General features: G+C 34.8%; 1 protein-coding gene across 4 annotated transcripts; it reads right to left on the bottom strand.

Annotated features, from left to right (window-relative positions):
• Positions 1-411: 411 nt before the first annotated feature.
• Positions 412-22519, bottom strand: LOC110629968 (probable starch synthase 4, chloroplastic/amyloplastic). Of its 4 annotated transcripts, none has more exons than XM_021777215.2 (20): positions 22249-22514; positions 22119-22166; positions 21422-21455; positions 21257-21335; positions 20978-21106; positions 20321-20450; positions 19822-19956; positions 18688-18792; positions 18401-18499; positions 14497-14626; positions 13656-13706; positions 13449-13559; positions 12640-12749; positions 12242-12410; positions 2354-2440; positions 2036-2104; positions 1537-1650; positions 1136-1197; positions 925-1021; positions 412-842 (listed from the first exon to the last, which is right to left on the bottom strand). In XM_021777215.2, the coding sequence occupies exons 1-20, from the start codon at positions 22350-22352 to the stop codon at positions 723-725; spliced, it is 1983 nt and encodes a 660-aa protein (XP_021632907.1). In that variant the 5' UTR covers positions 22353-22514; the 3' UTR covers positions 412-722. The 4 variants fall into 4 exon arrangements, 3 of the variants coding, with proteins under 3 accessions (XP_021632907.1, XP_021632906.1, XP_021632908.1); XM_021777214.2 differs by having other exon boundaries at positions 20321-20525; positions 22249-22513; XM_021777216.2 differs by having other exon boundaries at positions 20321-20525; positions 21422-21450; positions 22249-22328.
• Positions 22520-23981: the final 1462 nt, after the last annotated feature.

Below are 23981 nucleotides of genomic sequence, written 5' to 3'. Positions count from 1 at the left end.
ATAATATAGAGATATTAAATTATAACTAATATTAAAATATTTTAATAAATTTTAAAATATTAAAAATAAAAAAAAAATCCATTCGATTTAAATTTCAAATTAAAATTAATAATTTTTAAAATATTAAAATTTTAATTTTAATTTTTTTAATTTAATCTACCAGTAAGTCTTAACTCCTAATCATCCCTTACTTTTGTTTTAAATAACTCTCACGTATTTATCTATTTAGAATGAATATTATCCATCACTATTAATAAAAATTTAAATCAATAAATTATGAAATTTGGCATAGTTAATTTGAGTGCATGTGCTACATACTTAATGGAATTTCATTGTGTTTTTCTTCTTTATGAAAAATTATTTCTCTTTAACTATATAATAATCTGTACATGCTTTCTCTTGAAACAAATCTAAATTTAAAAGTTATTAGATATGTCATTAAAAACCCATGGAGTCAACATGTACAAAAACTACACTACAGAACTAGAGTCCAAAACATATACAAAACTACACCGTGTAATGACATGGTCAAGTGGAATCTCACTGAACTTTACATACGAGGTTCTAAGTCCTTGCTACTTTGCATTATATCCTGGAATTGGATGGCCAGAACTTAGCAATGCTGAAGCTGAAATCTGTTCCCTAACCCACAAACTCCACCGTAGACTCTGGACGTCTAATATCTACATATGAACATGGGGACATATGCAGTGGCATCTACTTCACAAACTTTTTAGGGCTGTGTATGCAGAAACATGAATGTCATAGCACTCTGCATTCCAGGAGAAGTCCATTGCCATGGAGTTTATTATACTTCGCCTCCATTTTGATGGGTTGTTATTCTACAAGGAAGTGTCACATAAAGTTCTTTCAGAATGAAAACACACAAGGACTAATTTTGCCATCACCTCAGAAAATACTCACAATTTCATTGAGGGCCTCACTAAGAGACATGTTTCCGAAGGTAGAGCTAATTAACTGGGTGAATTTAGTGGCCTCTTGTTCATGATCTGCAACAGATCTGTTTCAAAGATACAAGCAATTCTCGTGCTCAATGAGAGGAAAACAGAAAAGAAAAGAGAGGTGGGGAATATAGCTTTCTTGTTGCTTAGGATTCTCTGCAAGATACAGTTACCTGAATCTGTTGTCATTAGATGCTAATGCAACTGGAGCTGCTCCATATTTCAAAGCTTTGAGCTGCATTTTTCCATTACTCAAATAAATCACAAGATAGAAGGCATATCTGAAAATAGATATGCATATTCATGCATGTTTTTGTTTATTGGTTACACGTGAAGCAAAAAAGCTGTGGAACTTGAAGATTATTTTGAGTCATGAGACAAGAATATAAATAAGTATCAAGATGAACTGAAATATTCCTGAAGACCAAATGTGCAGCCCGAGTTGAAATGACCAAATGTGAAGTGCAGCAAGAGATTGAAGGGGGAAAAAAGACACTTTCAGATAAAAAATGGAATTATTGGTTGGGGGATGATGTGGAGATTCTGCTTTGATAAAATATTATGCTGTACTTACTGGCACTTGGAGCAAAGGGTCATGAAAAGATTGGCAGAGTATTATGTCAGATCCTGCAAAGATTAGATGTGATACAGCTTCATCATATTTGTTTATGAATCTCACATTTTCACCCTGCAACATAGGATAAACCAAAAATCAAAGCAAAGAATTAGAGGTTGGCCAATAAATCTTTCTTTTGGGTGTTGGGTTGGACTTGGGCATGGATGAACATAGTAGCATTTGATAAGCAAATTGAGATCTCTGCAACTTGGAACCTGAAATTGTGACCACAATTTGCATTCAGCTAATATGGTGAGAACTTCACCGACAGGTTTAATGCTAAAAGCATGTCTGATGATGCTTACTCAGTTTGTGCTGAGTGCAAGATCATAATTTGCAGCAGGATACCATTCAAGAGGCTGCTTAGCTTATTTTCTTAATGAAGTTCATTTCCTTAATGTAAAATAATTGTAATGAGAAGATTAGAAACAGAGGTATGCTTGCTGGAATCCTGTACCTGGAGCTCTTTCTGAAGAGATTCCAGAGACCTGTTTGCACTTGGTATTTTGCTTCCCATGAAGATAAACTGTGGAAAACAAATGAAATATCAAATTCATGCGAAAGAAAATTAACAATGTAAATACCATGTACACATTCACAGAAAGCATATATTATTATTGACAGGTGTCTACCAACAGAAATTTAGAGTTACGGCTCATATTACTTTATGCAAGTATTTCTATCATATCAGCAAGGAAGGAGTTTCTGTCAGCACTAAACCAAAAAGTCTGCAGTTTTCATAATGGAAATACATGAACTTGACAGAAATAAGAACCTGGACAGAGTTCCCGGTAGCATTCCAAACAACTGCCTTCAGTTTATCCGCATCAGAATCTGACATTTCTGAAAAGATGCATCCTACCTGTATCATTTTTTTAATTGTTTTTAGATAATCATTCTGGCCAACAAAACAAAAATATGCAAAATGAAGGTGGTACATATCTGATGCAATACCAGGTATATATGCACACGCCTAATGCAAATTATTTCAAGGGGATCCTTTCACATATTCAATAAGCACATAAGACTATTATTTTGATTAAAGAACACTTTTTTTTTGAGGAATCAAAGGCCTCAAAAAGCCTCTGGTAGCTCATATCAGGATTAAATGAGGGCCCCAGCTCCATGGTTTTAAATAACGGCCATTATGTTACGTAACGGTTGTTATTTATAGGTTTTCGAGCCTGCCGTAGCCGTTAAGGCCTGTAAATAACGGTAGGAAAATTTTTTTGCTATAGCAGCCGTTATGGCCGTTATGCAAAGGTAATGGCCGTTAATGTAACGGCCATAACGGCCATAACGGCCGCTACTTTCCTTAACAGTAGTCCAGCACCAGCCTTTGTATGCATTATTGAAGGGGCAAAAAAACTGATTTCTCTACTTCTCTTTAGCCTTTTGTCTTTCTTTACTCTTTACTACTTTGTGTCTTCGCACAACCAGCAAGTCAAGCACTCCACCATCCAGCACTCTCTCCACTTCTCCAGAGTTCAGACTCTGGCTCTAGGCTCCAGCTTTCTTCCATACTTATTTCCAGCCTCCATTTCAACTTTTCAAGCCAAAAACTGCTATATTTCTCTTAAATTTTTTTTCATAGCAGCTTATATACTTAAATTTCTACTCAAAAACCTACCCTAAACGATCATTCTGGTAGTATTAATTGAGGTAAGTTACTGTATATAATGTTTAAAATTTATGTATTTTATATTTATTTGATATATTTGTATTTATTATTAAGTTGTATAATTTAACTTTCATTTTATCTTTTAATATATTTTAATTTCATAAACTTTATAAATTTTTTCAAAAAATTTGCGCCGCGACAAGCCGTTACCGTTACGTTATGACCGTTATAAACTTGTTTCCATTACATGCGGCCGTGATCGAGCACACTGCCGCGACCGTGATTTGAAACAATGCCCAGCTCTGTTCTGAGTGCTACTTGCTAGCACAAAATAGCAGGACAGTGGATCTCCAACTACATGGTTGGTTTACCATTGTGTCTCATAAGAATAGATCAAGCAATGGCAGTACATGTCATGGGTGATGGGACTCCAACTGAAACTAGATGTCATATCGGCAACTTAGCATAATGGACTGCTCTGATGAGCTACCCATGCTAATACATTTTTCCACACTTAATATGCCAATCCCAGATACTCATTTTCAAGAAACCCAACTTACCTAACATAAACAGTATGCTAAGACACCTCAGCAATTAGGTTTGGATTATTAGGGTATTCCTGAAGTGGCAACTTCAGAAAATCTACCTTAGGATAGGATTTTTGTGTCTTAAAGATTTTTGTGAGATGCAGCGCAATACTTTGTATCCTAAAGACTTTTGTGAGATGCAGAACATGCTCTGTGTCAGTAGAAAAGTAATATTTCCTGTGTCTATTATAATATATTTATACATGAAAAACCTATATAGAAAAGAAATGATTCCTTTTATTAAGCCTATGATCATGCAATTCTTAAGATTAAGCAACTAACAAATCTATCCATATTGATTCCAATATCAACATATTTACTTTGTGTAACATCTCCTCGAGTTAGAGCATAGATATTAATTATGCCAAACTTGTTACATATGTAATCAACTCGAGTCTCGTTCAGAGTTTTAGTGAAGATATCCCCTAATTGTTATCAGTTTTGCTATCTTGTTGAGATTATCTTTTGTTAGACTTTTTCACGAACAAAATGACAGTCAATCTCAAAATGTTTGGTCCTCATGAAATGCTAGATTAGAAATAATGTGAATAGTTGCTTGATTATCACACCACAACTTAGCAGGCACCGAATTTGTGAACCCAACCTCTTCTAATAGTTAACACATCCAAACTTCACATATGGTTTATACCACAGCTCGATATTCAGATTCAACACTAGAACGAGAGACCACATTTTGCTTTTTACTTCTCCATGAGACCAGGTTATCTTCAACAAAAACACATTTTCCAATGGTTGATCTCCTATCAACCTTTGAACCTGCCCAATCAGCATCAGAAAACATCCAATGTTTGAGTGCCCATGGTTAGCATAGAAGAGGCCATGTCCTGGAGCCCTTTTTGCAAAGAATCTACCTGATGCATCCAAACTTCACATACGGCTTGTACTATAGTTCGATATTCAAATTCAGTACTAGAACGAGAGACCATATTTTGCTTTTTACTTCTCCATGAGACCAGGTTACCTCTCACAAAAACACAATTTCCAGTGGTTAACCTCCTATCAACCTTTGAACCTGCCCAATAAGTATCAGAAAACATCCAATGTTTGAGTGCCCATGGTTAACATAGAAGAGGTCATGTCCTGGAGCCCTTTTTGCAAAGAATTTGCCCCAGAGCATCTCACTGAGCAATGAGAAGCCATAAACTGACTCACCCTTCTATACATTTCAGGATTTGCAAATAGTTCACTGTGTTCCGTGGTAAGTTGAAGATTAGGAGTTATTGATGTACTACAAGGCTTAGCACCCAATTTTCCTGTTTCCATCAACAAATCAAAAACATACTTTCTTTGAGATAAAAAAATGTCTTTCTTACACCGCATAATTTCAATGTCCAAAAATTATTTCAAGGAGCCTAAATCCTTTGTATGAAATTGTGCTTAAAGAAATTCTTTAGAGATGTATGCCAGCAACATCACTTCCTGTGATAACAATATCATCCACATATACTACAAGCAGAACTATTCCACTATCAGAATTTTTATAAAACACTGAATGATCACACTTATTCATCTGCATTTCAAACTGTTGGACCACCTTACTAAACCTGCCAAACCATGCCTGAGGACTCTATTTCAAGCCACAGAGGGATTTTTGAAATTTACAAACCCTGCCTAACTCTCTTTGAGCAACAAAACCAAGTGGTTGCTCAATATAAACTTTCTCTTGAAGGTCACTATGGAGAAAAACATTTCTAATATTCAGTTGATGCAAAGGCTAATCATGTGTAGCTATGAAGGAAATGAACAATCGAACAGATGCACTGGAGAGAAAGTATCGAAATAGTCAACTCCATAAGTTTGAACATAACCTTTGGCTGCTAAACGGGCCTTAAGGCGAGCAACAGATCCATCAGGTTTAATTTCACCGGAAACATCCATTTATATCCAATAGCCCGCTTTACTGGGGTAAGGATACCAACTCCCAAGTATTATTAGTATCTAGGGCCATCATTTCTTTTTCCATCACAGCATGCCAACCAGAATGGGATAAATCCTCAATAACAGTTTTGGAGACTGAAATAAAATTTGGAGACTGACAAAACAATGAGAAGAAGAGGATAATTGATCATAAGAAACAAAAAACGAAATAGGATGAATGCAAGTACATCTACCTTTGCGAAGGGCAACGGGCATATCCAAGTCAAACGGTGACATATCGGTGGGGGCAGGATCCGCCGATGAAGAAGCTGATAGCAGAGCGGAGTCAAAGTCCTCTAGGCGTCTGGAATAAACATGAAAAATAGGAGGACGACTTGGCACATGAGCGAAAGGTGCAGAAAGATTCTGAGGGTGAGACAAAGAGCAAACAGTATATACCAAGAGGTCATCTTCCTTCCCCTATATGTCATAAATAAATGATGGTGGAAAGAATGAAGTAGACTCAAAAAATGTTACATCAGCAGACATAAGGTACCGATTAAGATAAAGAGAAAAGCAATAATATTCTTTTTAAAGTCGAGAGTAGCCAAGAAAGACACATTTGAGTGATTTGGGATCTAATATAGTAACCTGTAGATGAACATCACGAACAAAACAAATACACCCAATGATACGTAGTTTAATAGGAAATAAAGATTCAATGGAAAATAAAATGTTAATAAGGAATATCACTATGAAGAATGGAGTAGGGCATGCGATTGATAAAAAAAAAGCAGTGGATACAATATCAGTTCAAAAACATTTAGGGATTTTCATTTGGAATAAGAGACCTATGGCTACTTCAAGAAGATATCGATTTTTTCGTTCGGCAATCCCATTCTGTAAAGAAGTGTTAACATAGGAAGACTAATGAAGAATCTCTTTTTGTGACAAATAAGATTCAAATTCCTAGAAAGATATTTTTTAACATTATCACTTTGCAATATTCATAGATGCCTGGTATTGAGAAAATTGTACATACACATCTGCAACTATCAAAATTCTCTGATCAGGAGAAGCCTCAACTGCCATGTGTGCCATTTGTGAGCATTGATTATTATTCTGAAGTTTCAGGCATGTCTTCTTAGTGTGTTCAGGTTCATGGTAGTAATAACAAATGATTCCACCAGAGTCAAAAGTAGGAACTGCTTCCTCAGGATGCTGAGATCCTCTACTACCATTAAAAGCTCCTCTGTTCCCATCTCCGTTATTCTGTCTGCCACTGTCATTGCGGCTAACAAAGACACTAGTAGTGTGTGAAAGAACTGGAGAGGAAGATTCTGTAAGTAATATTCTAGTGAAAACCTCATGTAACGATGATATTTCAGAATTAGAAAGAATCTGAGATTTAGCTGTCTCAAACTTTGGAGGGAGACCTACAAGAAAACTCATAACAGCCATTTGCTCTTATTGAGCTTGTTAAGTTTTTACATTGTGCTAAAAGGCATCAAGACATTAAGTTTCTTATAAACTCTTTTAAAATCTATAAAATATGAGGTCAGAGTTCTCTCCTGTTTCTCAATCCGATAAAACGCCTTATACACCTTGTTAAATTTGGGTCAGGCCTAACTCACCCCAAAAGCTAGCTTAAGGGGGAGGAGTGCCTATGGCCCATATAAGGGGCACATTACCCTTTCCACAACCGATATGGGATTCAACACACCCCCTCACGCCCAGAATTTTTAATGGTGCGTGGCACATTTATAGGGTGCCCAACATCGGATGGGGAGGCTCTGATACCATGTTAAATTTGAGTCAGGCCTAACTCACCCCAAAAGCTAGCTCAAGGCGGAGGAGTGCCTATGGCCCATATAAGGGGCACATTACCCCTTTCCACAACCGATGTGGGATTCAACACACCTCATAAATATGAGAAATATTCCCTTTGCCTGAATACAATAATCCATTAATTATTTAACAAATTCACAGTGATTAATAAGACTGATTACCTCACTATGAATGAAATTTTGGATCTGCAACAATAATCGAGTATCATCCCTCATCCAATCTTTCCTAATGTCATCAATTGGAGGATTCTTAGTAAGGTGACCGTCCATTCCGATACTTCATAAATAAATACGGATAGTCTTACTCCAATCCAGAAAATTAGATCTATTTATTTTGTATTTTGTGATTTTAGTCATCACATGAATCAAATTAGCTATGGTGTTTTTAATTTCAGTCATAAAAACAACTCACCCAAATTAATGGCAACAGAAGGCGCAGAAAAAAAACAAAAAAGTAATGTGAACAGTACCAGAATGATGTGAATAGTACCCAAAATCCAATCCAACCCAAAAATACCTCCACAAAACACCTAAATGGCAAACTGACCACAGAACTGAAGAGAGGACCTCGGAGCGACACCAGTGATGGTGACTGGAGTAGAGTCGGACAAGCGACGCGCCGGCAAATGGGACGGCATCAGAAACAAGTTGCGGCACGTGAAGGCCATTTGCCGGTCGGACAATCGTCAGCTCTTCAGGGCAGCATCGCCGGCTCTCTGACGTCCTTCCTGGGTGGGTAGTGAGAGACAAATGTCACCCTGTAAGGGTGACCTAAAAGAATAGGACAAATGGAGCCCTAAGTCTCCAAATAGAACATAAAAAAAAATTCAAATCTTTTGTCTACAAGGCTCTGATACCATGTAGAAAAGTAATATTTCTAATATCTATTACAATAGAGATTACAACATATTTATACATGAAAAACCTATCTAGAAAGGAAAGGGAATCCTTTTATCAAGCCTATGATCATGCAATCCCTAAGATTAAGCAACTAACAAATCTATCCATATTTACTTCCTATATCAACATATTTACTTTCTATAACAATGTCTTAAAGATTTTTGTGGTATGCAAGACGTACTTTGTGCTCTAAATCTTTTTTTGAGATACAAGGCGCATTTTGTGTCCTAAAAACTTCTATGGGATGCATGCCATACTTTGTGCCTAAAGCTATTGTGAGATGTAGACCTACTTTGTGTCTTAAAGACTTATGTGAGATACAAGACTTACTTTGTATCCTAAAGACTTTTGTGAGATGCAAGACATACTGTGCCTTAAGCCTTCTGTGAAAAATTGGCAATGCTTGTGAGAGATCAAGAAAACTGGAATTGAAAACATTTTCATGCTCATTCAGGCATATATCAAACTCAAACTCATATCCTTGCTCTCTCAGCAATCTATTTATTTTACCACTATCATTCATTACTGAGTCACCCATCTAGGAAACATTAAACCCTAATAACTATCAGTTACTTCATCTCTCAATTGAATTTCCCCACACTTTCTTTTCCGTTTCTACTACAATTGTTCTAGCTTCCTTATTGATCCAAATTTTAATCCACCTCGTCTCATTTGATTACTCCACATCAAGCATACCACACACACAAATATGCACCCAATGACTTAAGCAAGCACCTTGCATCTCAAATATTTTAAGCTACAAACACTCAACTTCCATTTCCACAATATTGGTTCCCTATCTTATAATTACTCTAAGTATCCAAATGATTTCTGTAGAAATATAATATTTGATATTGTATTTCATAATAAAGATTACAACCTATTTATATATAAAAGACGGTATCTAAACAGGAAGGAAAATCAAGTCTATGATTATACAATCCCTAAGATTAAGCAACTAACCCATCTATCAATATTTACTTCCTATATTAATATATTTACTTCCTATAATCTATAACACTCCCCCTCAAGTTGGAGCATAAATGTTAATCATGCTCAACTTGTTATATATATAATCAACTCGTCCCATGCAACTTAGCAGACACCGAATTTGTAAACCCAACTTTTTCCAATAATTGACGTACCCACAAAACTTCACAAACGGTTTTTGCCATGACTGGACATTCAAATTCAGCACTAGAATGGGAGACCACATTTTCTTAGCTTGGTAAAATGCCTTACACACATCATAAATACGAGAAGTATTCCCTTTGCCAGAATATAGAAATTCCAAATACTGCATTAATTCTTTAACAAATTCAGAATGATTAATAAGACTAAACACCTTACTGTGAATAGAATTTCGAATCCGTGAACAATACTCGTGACTCTTGAACAGTACCCGATGAACAGTACTCGTGAACAGTACCCGATAAATAGTACTCGTGAACAGTACCTGATGAACAGAGCCCTAAGTCTCAAGTCTCCAAATGTTACCCTTTATGGATAACCCAAATGAACAGAGTCCTAAATCTTTAAATATTACCCTTTATGAGTAATCCAAATGAACAGAGCCCTAAGTCTCCAAATGTTACCCTTTATGAGTAACCCAAATGAATAGAGCCCTAAGTTTCCAAACGTTACCCTTTATGAGTAACCCAAATAAACAGAGCCCTAAGTCTTCAAACGTTACTCTTTATGAGTAACCCAAATGAATAGAGCCCTAAGTCTCCAAACGTTACCCTTTATGAGTAACCCAAATGAACAGAGCCCTAAGTCTCCAAATGTTACCCTTTTATGGGTAACCCAAATAAACAGAGTCCTAAGTCTCCAAAAGTTACTCTTTATGGGTAGCCCAAATGAATAGTATCAAAAAGACGCATCCACCCAACACCCAAACGGAAAACGAACCACAAATCTGACAAAGGAGCTGCAAGGCGACTTTGGCATCCTCTTTAGGTGAACGGTGAGAGACAAATATTATCCTAGATGGATAACACAAAAGAACAGGAGTCCTGAGTCTCCAAAAAGTTAAAACTTGACGAGAGAGAAAAAAATCTCTACAAACCTTGCTCTGATACCATGTAGAAATATAATATTTGATGTTGTATTTCATAATAAAGATTACAACCTATTTATATATGAGAAACGGTAACTAAACAGGAAGGAAAATCAAGTCTATGATTATACAATCCCTAAGATTAAGCAACTAACCCATCTATCAATATTTACTTCCTATATTAATATATTTACTTCCTATAATCTATAACAATTTCAAACAACAACCCTTAAGTTAGATAACGGTCATTATTTATAGGTTTTTGAGGAGTAAGCTACCCAATACCCCGTTATCTAAAAGCATCTTGTGAGTTTTATGGTAATGGTTGTGCCATTGATACGTAAAGGTAACAGCCATTATTTACATTATTTACCAGAAATGGTTGTACCATTGATATATAAAGGTAATGGCTATTATTTACATTATTTACCATTAATGGTAATAATCGTTGCCTCCCAAGACTACATTTACTAAAAGTCATATATACACACCATTTTCTTCCTTTCTCTTAATTTTTGAATGTTTCAACTATCCAAACCAAAGTAATGATTCTATCATATTCCCTCAAAATTTTGCTGAAATTTCTAATTCTAATTCTAATTCTACAAGTTTCTCCTTTTCTGCTAATAAACATCATAAATATCTCTATTTCATGGTTGGTTCTAGTAAAAGGTGAGCGTTTTAATTTTCTTTTTTTGCCATATCTTTTTATTATTTGTTGTTTTTTTATTAAAATACATACTAATTATAGAATAACATCAAACCAAACTTGAAACTTCATTTATATTTGCTAACAATAAGTGTAATTTTAGACTCAAGAAAATGTAAAATTAATAATAAGTTTTAAACTTTTAATTTAATACTTATCTTGGTTATAAAACAACATATGTTATGAATAGTAAGTTGAAGAAATGGAAAAAGAATGACTGTAGATATTCAACTTCCATCTGACTAACGGCCTACAAACCAACTAGCTAACCTTCCTTTATAATCCTTGAATAGTAATTCATGGACTATTATTTAGCATAAAGCATCTGTAAGTGACTTTTTAAGTTTGCTGTCAAATCCCAAGATTCAATCTGGGATAGTTGGTGAAAACCGCCAACTTGGAATATGGTAGGGGCAGAGAGAATTCCTGATGAAGCAATGAATGCGTAGAGATTGGAAAGAATACTAATAGTGAAAGAATGACAATTATGAAAAAAATACTTGAGTAAAGGCAATGGAGACAAGTCAAAGAATCTAAGCTGTAATTTTTTTTTAACAAAAATTTGCTTCTAACAATTTAAAAAAATTCATTTGTTATTTGTTAAGGTGGTAATAAGGTTTGTTATTTAATGTCTACATAATTATTTTTGGCTATAAATTAATATTAGCTAATAATGTTAAAGAATAATAGATTTGATGCACCTATTTGATGCATTTATATTTATCTATAAAGTTGTAATCTTAGTTTTACTTGTATCTACCAATATCTACTCATTTCATCAACTTTGCAATTTTTTTAAAAAATTGCATATGCTCATCTGTTACCATTATGTTATGATAGTTACAAGCCTCTTTCCGTTTCCCACGCCATGGCAATCCAGGATGCTGAAAAATGCATGAACTTAAGAACCAGTTTTCTAGACAAATGAATGCATTTTCTTTACAACATTCTTCCCAAGCAACATTACAGAATCAATGATTTATAGTTATCTAATTCTTAGAACATGAAGAGAAAATAAAAAATTGACAACCAAAGTTACAAGATCTTATAGGAAACTCTTACAAGAATGGTAGAGGAATTTTCAGATAACCCTAGGCGTTCTCGCAATGCAACTTTGCAAACAGCTTTCCCTTTCAAGTCATCTTTATTGTAATTTTTGGGAAGAAATCTGTCTTTGGAAGGATCCCAGGTGGAGTCATCAAATCCATAGGGAGTAACAAGCAACTTATCACTATAACCAAGAGTCGATATGAGGATGTATTAAACTAAAGAAGTGGGGGAGTGGGAGGTAGCAAAACAGAAACATATATGTGCCCAGAAAAGACATGCTAGAAGGAACAAGAAGCAACAATATTCACCAATCGAATTTTGTTTTATTTAGACAATCCTGCTCCATTTCAGTTTACATGGCAAAGGAAAGAAAGGTCACTGAATGAAAAATGGGTTGCTGCATAACTTACCTGTGAATGGATAAGGTAGATTCTAATCCATGACTCAAACTGTGAATAATCCTGCCTTTGGAATTCATGGATGACACTACTGCAACTTTATTAGAGTATACAACTCCACCCTGCAAACATTTTAGAAAATAAATCTGTTGGCATAAATTACAAGAAGGAACTGAAATAAAATCATTCCAGTTAGTTCCAAATTTTGAAGTGCATTCCGATTCCATCTCACATAAAGAAACAGGTCCATACCTTACAGATATACAGGTATATCACGTAGGCTAAGCACCAAACAACAAATACAATATAAACGCAATAGGGGTACAGTGACAGGTTTCAATATCACATTAGAGTACCCAACACAAAAATTGGATTAACATATAATGAGCTTTATAAAGTTGTAAAACATATAAAATGTCACGCATAACCATTATGACATTATCAAATATTAAGGACACGTCACATAAACAGGCATGCTTGCTTGTTCATTGACTAGTAGCAAATAAAAAGCATGATAAAATGATTTCCCCAGTAGAGGAGGTCCATCAGAAAGATGATTCAATATACACTTTGTATTATGACCAATCATGCTTTTCCTTGGGTTGCATTTCCTAATGGCGCTATTAACTCAAGTTGAAAGTGAAAAGAATGGAGCAGCTCCGGGTTGAGGACTTTATAAACATGTAGAATTAAAATGAGGAGAGGGGAGCGGCAAAGATAATATCAAATGTGCAGAGTGGAATTATTAGCAAAACACAGTACCATGATGCATTTTCTTTTACTAATAAGAGACGGACAACAAAAAGAGAGAATATCCATACCTTCAGAATATTGATAATATGCGGTTTAGAATTATCTTGCAAGCGATCAGGACGATGAAGTCTACCAGGATCAAGTCCACAAAGCACTAGCTTCTCAGGTTGCTCAAGGCCCTAAAATATTATACACCAGGGAATTTCATAAAGTCCTACAATAGAAAGGACCCAATTTGAACTTGACGCAATAATGGAAAAGACATAGAAAACTACCTGTGACTCAAAGCCATGGCATGTCAACAATATTCTGGTACCTCCAAGTCCCTATAGATATAAACAAGTTGTGATGAGTAATTTTACAAAGTCATCTTTCAGCTCCTTCTGATCAACAGCCAGAGTATTAAAGAAATAATAAAAACTTGCACAAGCGAGAACCGTAAGTGTGACACATCCGTTATCTCATGTAATACAACATTTACAACCCAGGCAGCCCTCTCACCTTGAACCAATGGAAAAATTGTCACACAAATAAGTTTCTAATGTCGAAGAAATCAAGGTTTTACACATTGCAAAATATAGTTATGGACCCAACTTTTAAAGGTGCCACTTAATTTTCTGTAGTTCAACAATACAACCAGTAGAACTGTGAGGTAAAAGAATAAGGTTCTTTAATAGTGAAACAAGTGGAAAAAATTTCAGTCCTGGTCCATCCTGAGATGTTATCTTCTCTAATTCAAACTCCAAGTACCATGACGAACCACTGTTCATCAGAACAAGCTTGGCCAACTATATGCACATAATTATCCAGAATTGCACATCAATCAAGATGTTGTAAAGCGAATGAGAAATAACTTAGAAGTACCAAACTTGTTGGTGGGCAAATCTATTCAACCACTCAGGTGAACCCAAGCTACTACCTCATAATATCTGACTCTCCCTCCCCTTCCACTCTTATACTGAGAGAAGATGGCACTGGCTCAGGGGCTACAACTAAATTAAAAATGACAAAATAGCTCACCACTGGTACCCCCATGCACACAGAGAGAAAAAAAGCTATGAACCAATTAAATGATCCATTCAGAGAGGGAGGGGAAAAAAAGAGTCCAACTTGCACCTGTTTAGCAAAAATATCCCAGAAAAGTGGTCCAACAATAGCAGTCTCCCAGTTGTGTGTGTGTAACACATCAGGCTGCTTTCCAGATTTTGTTATATAATCCAATGAAGCACGAGAAAAATAGGCAAACCTGAAGGCTTCCAACGGATAACCACAAACAAATTGTTAATTAGAGATAATATGTTAGCACTAAAGAAGAAGTTTTTGAAAAAATAGCATAACAATATAAAGTTATATTCTAGTCTAAATATCAGGGTAGAAAAGGGATATCAACACAAAAGGATAAAAGTGCCCAGTTTTCATCTTGAAATCGAGTCACACACACACTATGTCTACTTTAAATAGAAATGCATAAAGAGTGGATACTGGTAGATTCCATCATAATCATTTCCTGTAATGACAATATCATCAATATAGACTACCAAATAGATGCATCTATCACCATTATGATGAAAAAATATGGAATGATCAAAATTACTTCGAGACATTCCAAACTGTTGAACTAAAGTGATGAATCGTCCAAACCATGCTCTTGGAGACTGTTTTAGTCCATACAAAGAGCGCCGAAGATGACACACTAAGCCTAACTTTCCCTGAGCAACCAATCTTAGAGATTGCTTCATGTAAACTTCTTCGACGAGCTCTCCATAAAAAAAGGCATTTTTAATGTCTAGTTGATGAAAAGTCTAGTGATTTATTAGAGCCAATGAGATAAGGAGGCGAACAAAAGCTATCTTGACTACTGGAGAGAAAGTATCACTGTAATTAAGTCTAAAAATCTGTGTGTAATCTTTAGCTACAAGACGAGCTTTAAAGTGATCAATTTTGCCATCAGATCCCATCTTAACTGTGTAAACCCATCGACAACCAACAGTAGATTTGCCAGGTGGTAAGGATACCAGTTTTCAAGTTCCATTATTATGAAGTGCAGTCATTTCCTCAACCATAGCATTACACCAATTAGTATGATCCAATACTTCTCTAACTGTCTTGGGTATAGACACAGCAGAAATAAAAGTATAATAGGAAGGAGACAAACGATGGTAACTTACAAAATTATAAATGGGATGAGGATTTCGAGAAGAGTGAATACCTTTTCGAAGAGCAAGAGAAGGGGTAGCTATTGCTGCTGAAGGCATGACCGAAGTAGGTGATGATGGAACGGGAGGTGAGTCATTAGAAGTATCTACATCAGGGAGAGAAATGTCATTGTTATTAGCAAATAGGTGAGGCCGACGTGTGTAGACCTGAAGAGGTGGCATAGAAGTGAGAGATGGACATACTTGAAGTGAAGGAGAGATAAGAGTCGGAGGTATAGACAAAGCTCTAGGAATAAATATTTTGCGTGTTGTACTAAAAGAAAAGTAAGGAGAGGTTTCAAAAAAAGGTGACATCTGTGGACACAGTATCTGTTAGTAGTAGGGTCATAGCATTTGTAAACTTTTTGAAGTCATGAATAGCCAAGAAAGACACATTTAACCAATTTGAGCTGAAGTTTGTCTTTGCAAGGAGTATGATCATGAACAAAGCATATATATCCGAAAACACGCAGAAACAACGGGATGGACCTCTGGTTAGGAAATAGAACAGAATGAGAACTTTGATACTGCAAAACAGAGGAAAACATGAGGTTAATCAAGTAACAGTAAGGACAGCTTCCCCAAAAACGTAACGGAACATTGTGATGTAGGAGTAAGGTGCGGGCTATTTCAATCAAATGCCGATTTTTTCGCTCGACAACCCTATTTTGTTGTGGAGTATGAGAACAAGAAGTCTGGTGAGTAATATCCTGAGTAGACAAGAAATAAGTAAACGATGAAGAAAAATATTCTCTTGCATTGTCACTTCGCAATATCTTAATGCGAACACCAAATTGATTATGGATTTCAGCATAAAATTTTTGAAAAATAGATAACAACTCAGAACGATTCTTCATCAGAAAAAGCCAAGTGCAACGAGAATAATCATCAATAAAGGTAACAAAATATTAAAATTCCAGAGTTGTACTAACCCGACTTGGAGCCCAAATATCTGAATGAATAATGTCAAATATAGAAGTGGCTCTATTATTGACCCGCTTGGGAAAAAAAGCCCGAGTTTGCTTCTCAAGTTGACAAGCCTCACATTCTAAAGAAGGCAAGGAAGAGAGACTAGAAACCACTTTTTGTAACTTGTTCAGACTTGGATGTCCCCAACGACTATGAATGAGTCTAGTGGAGTTGGTAGACACAAAAGCACTTGGAGGGTTAGAAGAGAAAAAATAGTACAATTCGTGTGACTCATATTCTGCTCCAATCTTCTTCCCAGTACTTCGGTCCTACACAACCATAGATTCAGCAGTAAAGATGGCTGAACAGTGAAAATCTTTAGCCAATTTGCTAATAGAGATTAGGTTGTATGGACATTCAGGGGTGAATAAAACATTAGTTAAGGGGATAAAAGGAAGAAGATATAAGTTACCTATTCCTTCAACTTGAGTTTATAAACCATCAGCTAATGTGACTTTAGATGGTGTAGAAAGTGAAACAATAGTAGAGAAAAGATTGGAATTACCACAAATATGATCAGAAGCACCAAAGTCGAATATCCATGAACCAATGGGTAAAGACTTAGTTAGATAAGCAAAAGAGTTACCAGAATGAGCAATACTTGGAGAAGAATGTTGCTGAGTAGCTTGAAACTGTAGATTTTCTCTGTATTCTGCTTCATTTAGAGTGACTGAATTCAGTTTGGAACGTGAGTCTACTCTATTTGATTGGGCCATATGAACTATATTCAGTGTTATCTGCTTCTCAAACATGTTGAAGAGAAAAGGAATCTGCTTCAGGACGTGAACAGTAATCTCGAAGTTACTGTTCATGAAGGATGGGTGAAGAGGGCTGAGCAGGTGACCGAACCTAGTGGGCTGGAGTCCCTAACGTCGAGCGAGTCTGAGGGAAAGATCGCTGGCGTGAAAAGGTCGCCGAAATAAGGATGGAGAAATAGAGTGGCGGCATGTTAAGGCACGTGGCGGCATTTCCAGTGACGGTGCTTCAAGGAGGTGCCGATCGGAAACCAGGAGGCTGGTGGCCTGGGTGGTGAGATCAACTGACTTCCAGAAAACCTCCAAATGAAGGTGGCAGATCTGTCACTCACAAGTAGGCCAAGATGCTTGGCAAATATACCATGAAACAGTGATAAAAAAGAAAGAGAGAAAGAGATTTTTAGAGAAAGATACTTGATTATTTCCCTTAAGCCAATTGGGGTACATATGCTACTTACAAGAATAACTTAAAAATTAATTTCCTAATTATAGGCTAATCATATCCCAATCATATCACACAATTGTATCCTTAATTATGCACACAATCACTACAAAATCTATGCTATTTACAAAAAGTATCTCAATAAGTACCAATGATTTTCATAGCTTAAAAGCTCATTACAAAAATGTGCTAACTCTATTGTTCCTACCACCCACAAGATTTAACAATTGTGTGAGTAATTAGGTCTAAATTAGAACTCCTTAAAACTAAATAATAGGAAAATAAAAGAAACAAAAAAAAGCCCTCATCTCTATGAATATATTAACAGGCATAAACATCCCTCTACCATTGTTCCTACGATCATCTATTTCATGTTAGAAAGATAATGCAGATTTTGGAACCCACAGCTATGCTAAATTGAATTTTTTTTTTCTTTGCCAGGTCATTATTCAAAGGGTAATGCTTATTTTTGAAACAAAATGATATAGCAAATTGCATTCTACTTCTTTTTTCAACATTCATTAACCATTTAACTCTTTGCCATCTGTTACGTTGGGATAGAGACATGCAGCTCTACCATAGGATTCACTCAATAAACAAGCATGATAGATTTTCAAATAGTGTAAAACAAACCAATTGGGAAAAGCATAAGAACTCACCGTTCAAAGTCATCTGAGTAACCATATACCTTCTCACGGTTAAAAAAGGATGAGTAGTACAAAGGTTGAATAAAAGTAACTCCTATGCCATTGACGACTCTGGATAATGGCCATCAAAAATAATATCAATACAAAAAGCCTCAATAGTACACAATGCAGAATTGCAGATACAATATTTTGCTCACCCATTTAGTAATTTTTCTCCACAGTAACTCCAGGCTAAAATGAAAATATTAGACAACAACTCAACTTAAAATTAGTATACAAAAAACAAAAAGAATTCGCACCCTGTCCAAATTTTGTTTCCATGCAATTGGCCCTCAAAATATGAGTAGAACTCTGCCTCAATTTCTCGCAACCCTTGAATTTCATTGAGGTTCAGAGATGCATACCTGTTACAGCATGAACCCCTTCAGGATGACTTATGAATTTCAGGTTCAAAATCGAACACTCTAAACTTATGAGCTATGATAAAATAACACATCAAACTGCAAATATTTGAAAAACAAAAAAAGAATCATGCAGTCTATTCTGAATTGATGCACATGCCCAACATGTGGGAAAAAGAGAGAGACAAAGAATCTCTACCGTGTCAGTTTTGGGTAACAAAATTTTCCGCCTATAACTAATAGTCTCATATGTCAAATAGATTAAAATTGCAGAATCCTCCCCCTTAAACCAGAGGATAATTTTGCTATTAGTTCAAAATCAAGTATATTATAAATAACAGATAGTTATACTACAAACTTGCAAGATGTATTACACTCTTATGCACATGCATCTGCATAGTGAGCTCAAGCAAGGAAATGCCAAGACCATTTAGCACTTTCTGGAAGGTGTTTGAAAACTTCCTAACTGAACTACAATTGTAAACCAAAAACAATACTTGATAGAAAAATAATAATCTCATGCCAACAAGGTGTTCTGCATGCTCACAACAGTATTAAATGCATTAATCTGAGAACAAACAGCTAAAGTGTGTGTGTGTGTGTATATATATTATTAACATAAAATAGCTATGCTAATTTAAATTGGACACAAGTAACGTACATCAAAGTTAGATGAATCATCTTGCAGTTTCACATGCATATTTCCAATATTTTGGAAATGACAACTTTTAAAAGCATTAGAATACATTAATGCTTTTAGAGATACCTTGAAACTTTCAGTTTCTGAATGTATAGCAAGAAAATCATTGTGAAATATTCAACCCAATTATGAAAATATACATAAATCCTCCCTTTAGACATATAATATATATGTGGGTTCCTTAGGACCAGAGAAAAATAGATATTATCCTAAATGAAATTGGTAGGTGACTCCTAAACTTTTCATAGACAGATACATCTATATAACATTTCTAAATAAATTTCCCTCACAAGCAAGCTAAGTAGCTGACAAAAATGAGTTGCATTGCTTACTTTGGCAAAATAACCTCTGGTAAGTGGCCCGCTTTCAGCAGTGCACAAGATAATCCTGTCACATATGATGCCAAGGATCCAACCTCTATGACTGGTGCCATTTCAGTACAGATATGGATAATGTGAAAACCACTCCTGAATTGAATTACAGTTATTTTGACTTTTCAATAGAAAATAAATAGTATGATAAAAGGGAGGAGGATAGAACAACAATGAATTATCAAGATTTAATACAGAATTCCTGCATTTTTGGAAAATGACACTCTACAACTCTCAAATATTCAGCATGTTGTGTTTGGAAGAGGAAAAAAAACCAGTCGCAAGCCGACGAGTATATATGCAAGCCTTTAACTTTGAAGATGCACACATCTGACTTCTTTTTTTTGTGTGTGTGTGTGTGTGTGTGCATGTGTATGGAACTATGGATGTGCGCAAAATTAAGGATGCGATTGCATTCACTATAACTTAGTTAATCTAATTTTCATTAAAACCATAATACTTTTTGCTTCCATATGAGAAGTTCCGAAGTTCTGACAGAAGCTCAGCATCACTTTTCTGCAAGTTGTCGAAGGAAATATCAGCGACACTACTTTTGGAACTCATGATTGCCTTTCTCAAATTCGATGACTCTGCAGTGTTAATCATGCCAGTGAGGACCATTGAGTCGATCCGAAGCAGCAATTCACAGCACAAAGATTGTTTATCTGGTTTAGTAAGTATATCCATCAAAGAAATTACTTGACTTCAGCAGCTGAACCAAATTTAGGTACTAAAAACCTAAACAGCTTGAGCTAGAAGTTCTCAAATGAAAAATAAAATTATTGCTACATCTCCAAACTGTTAGAAATAATTAATTAACCCTGGTACTGGTTGAGGGAATCCAGAGTACAAATTTTTATGCTCAATCACCTCAATGACTATGTGAAATCTGTTCTCAAGGGCACAACCAATTACTTCAGATTTGATGTTAAATTAGAACCAAAAAGGATAATCAAACACAAACAAATAGGTATATAATTTCTTATGATAAAATGCAAATATGACATCCTTGAGATTTCAAATAAAAAGAAGATAAACAGCAAGACTATCAGTTATTAAATTCATAATTTCATTGCTTATACGACTAAATGCAACATTTCAAGATAGCATTGATCACCTTTTCCAAAACCAGCTTGCTTTTCTGCCTCCAATTGCTCTATTCTGTCAAGCAACAGCTGTTTCTCTTGGTTTGCTTTTTTCAGTTCTTCAACAGCCAGAAGACGCTGATTGTTTAAGTATAGAATATCTGAATATCATCACAAAAATGTACTAAAACTTGTTCATGTGGAGCAGGTGACGTTAACTACACAAACTTTAAGATCCAAACCAGCAATCAGGAAGAACTAAACCGTTTTTTTTTTTTTTGAAAAAAAAAAGGATCACATGAAAAGCTTACTTCGCTGAGCCTCTTTGAAGAGCTGCCATATGTGATTGTGTTTCACTTCTGATTCAAAATTAGATGGCCCAAATTTTTCCTAGAAACAAACAATAAAAACCCATCCTAATATGCTCTACAAGAAGAAGATAGCAAGTCACATGATTGAAGCGTACTAATGCATACCTGAGGCATCTCTGCATTGTCATCACTTTCTACCCTAAAAGGAAGATTGATTAACAAAGTTTGTTGATGAGAAAGTTGAGCACATAAAAACGAACATAATTAATAGGCCAATTGATCCAAAAAGTCCAATATTTGCACATATTTGCATTTTAATTCAATTCTTTAATTTTGATTTAAGTGGCCTAACCTTTAAATTTGGTGCAATTTTAGTTTAATTGATCTAATTTTTGGATTTGGTGCAACTTGATAGTCTAACTAGAATACCACATGTATTATTATTATTATTATTACATAAACTAGTGACCAACTTACCGAAAAAGCTCAAATTTAAATTTTAGGTGTAATTTTAATCAATTTTTAAAAATAAAAAAATATAAGAGTTCAGATAGAATACCAAATATAATATTTTATTTTTTTAATATAAAATAATTATATATATAAAATTAATATTAACTCATATTTAAGTATGATTAGATGATATATTTAATTTTAAAAACCGTTAAACATTACATAATTTTGAATTTTGTTTTGCATTAATAATTATGAAAATTTTATAATAAATAGTAGTTTTGCATAAAAATATAAAATTGGCCAATTAAATTAAAGAATTAGATTAAAATGCAAATACTCGACAAAAGTTGGATCCTTTTATGTCAATTGGCCTAATTAATAAAGATTAGGGAGAAAATACACTCACTCTAATTTTGAGTGAGCTCTAAACAAGGCATTGCCCTCTCCATTCCTCCTGCAACGAAAATCAATTACTTGAAAAAACCAGTAATCAAAATCTGAAAATTTCAGGAAAAATTTGGAGGGGATTTTGGTACCTCAAGAAGCGAAGTGAAGGAGCTTTAACGGGCTTCCAGTGCGCTGTGTTGGATTTGGGAAATGGAGGAGGAAAAAGGATTGCCGCTTTCATGGAAATCTCCATCGTTGAGGATAGTTTCAGCAAGTCCAGAAGCAGGGAAAGAGAGGAAGATTGATTAAGAACGATGACACTGGGCAGCTATCGTTTTCAAAGTAACCGTTTATCTCTGCAGGTACTAAAGTAAGATTGCTTTGTTACCCACTGCTTTTAATAGCAGTCGGCTATTAAAGTGCCGGATAACGATTTTAAACTTAGTATCTAAATATTACAAAAAAAAAAATTCAAATAGTTTATTCTCTTAATCTTAAAAAAAATAATAATTTTAATGAGTTAAGATACTAAAAACTAGTTTTAAAATAATATAGATAAGAGTTTAAGTTAGACAAGGCAATATGTAGGAGAAATTAAATGCTACGAGCAAATGAAGTAGAGATTATAAGAGCTAAGAGATGTCTCATACTTGATATTCATAGAGAATATATATGTTTAGGTAAACTGTAATTTAGTTCCTCTAATTTAGCGAAATATAATATTTTATTTTTCTATTTTTAAAAACCTTCAATTTAATCCTTCACATTTAAAAAAATTACAAAATAATTTCTATCATCAAATTTTCAGTTAACAACCCATTTATTTTAATAAAAATGACTAAACTATCATTTTCTCCTCATTCTTCTCCTTCTTTTCCCGATCATCTTCTTCCTTTTCTCCTCATCTTATTCCTCCTCCTCTTCCTCCTCTTCCTCCTTCTTCTTCTTCTTCTTTTTCTTCTTCTCCTTCTCCTTCTTTTCCCAATCCTTTCTCCTCCTTCTCTTTCTCCTCCTCCTCCTCCCGATCCTCTTCTTCCTTTCCTCCTCCTCCTCCTCCTCCTCCTCCTCCTCCTCCTCCTCCTCCTCCTCCTCCTTCTATGTTGGGATGGAGTGAATACTGGTTGGTTGGGTTTTTTTACTTAAAGGGTAGTTTAGTCATTTTCATTAAAATAAACGGAAGGTTAACTGAAAATTTGACGGTAGGAACTATTTTGCAGTTTTTTTAAATGTAAAGGATTAAATTGAAGGTTTTTAAAAACAGAGGAACGAAAATTTATATTTCACTAAATCAGATGGACTAAATTACAGTTTATCCTATATATTTTATTAAGCAATAGAATCATTCCAATTAACGTTTCATAAAAAATTATTAAGTAATGACTGATATAATTTAATAATATAATTGTTGTATGTACAATAGTTATTAATTGATTATGTTAATTTTTATATAAAATCCATCATAATTAATAGTTAACATGATACCGTTATATACAAATAATGATTATATAAAATAATTTTTCATTTAATAAAGTGTTTTAATACTTTGATTCGTGTGAAAATGTGATAATTTTATAAGATGGCTGTTATGGAGATATCCACTTTAGTGTATGCAAGTTAGAATGCAGAGACTAGTAAAGCTCCAAATGTATTTAATCTCCAATCTTGTTGAGGGAGATTTTATGATGGTGATTCAATTCATTGCTGGCCATGGTATTCTCAACTCCATAGAAAGATTACTTAAGGATATTTTGCATATGTCTAATTTCTAAAGATTGATTAAGGATATTTTGCATATGTCTAAGTTCTTTATCTCCTTCATGCATGTTAAAAGGAGTGAAACAAAGTTGCCTATTATACGAGCAATTTTTCAAATCATGCAAAA

The sequence above is a fragment of the Manihot esculenta genome, chromosome 13 (assembly GCF_001659605.2).
Source record: "Manihot esculenta cultivar AM560-2 chromosome 13, M.esculenta_v8, whole genome shotgun sequence".
Classification (NCBI taxonomy): Eukaryota; Viridiplantae; Streptophyta; class Magnoliopsida; order Malpighiales; family Euphorbiaceae; genus Manihot; species Manihot esculenta.
The sequence above is the reverse complement of the archived record's forward strand: the minus strand, read 5'-3'. Positions and strand labels throughout refer to the sequence as shown.

Excerpts from the sequence above, each read along its gene's own strand:
- LOC110629968 (XM_021777214.2), bottom strand. The coding sequence starts at position 22,352 with ATGGAGATTTCCATGAAAGCGGCAATCCTTTTTCCTCCTCCATTTCCC. Across the intron at positions 19,957-20,320 it reads TTCTCATATGGAAGCAAAAA|GAGTGGTTTTCACATTATCC; the intron begins GTATTATGGTTT and ends AATTCAATTCAG. Across the intron at positions 2,105-2,353 it reads CTACCGGGAACTCTGTCCAG|TTTATCTTCATGGGAAGCAA; the intron begins GTTCTTATTTCT and ends TGTTTTCCACAG.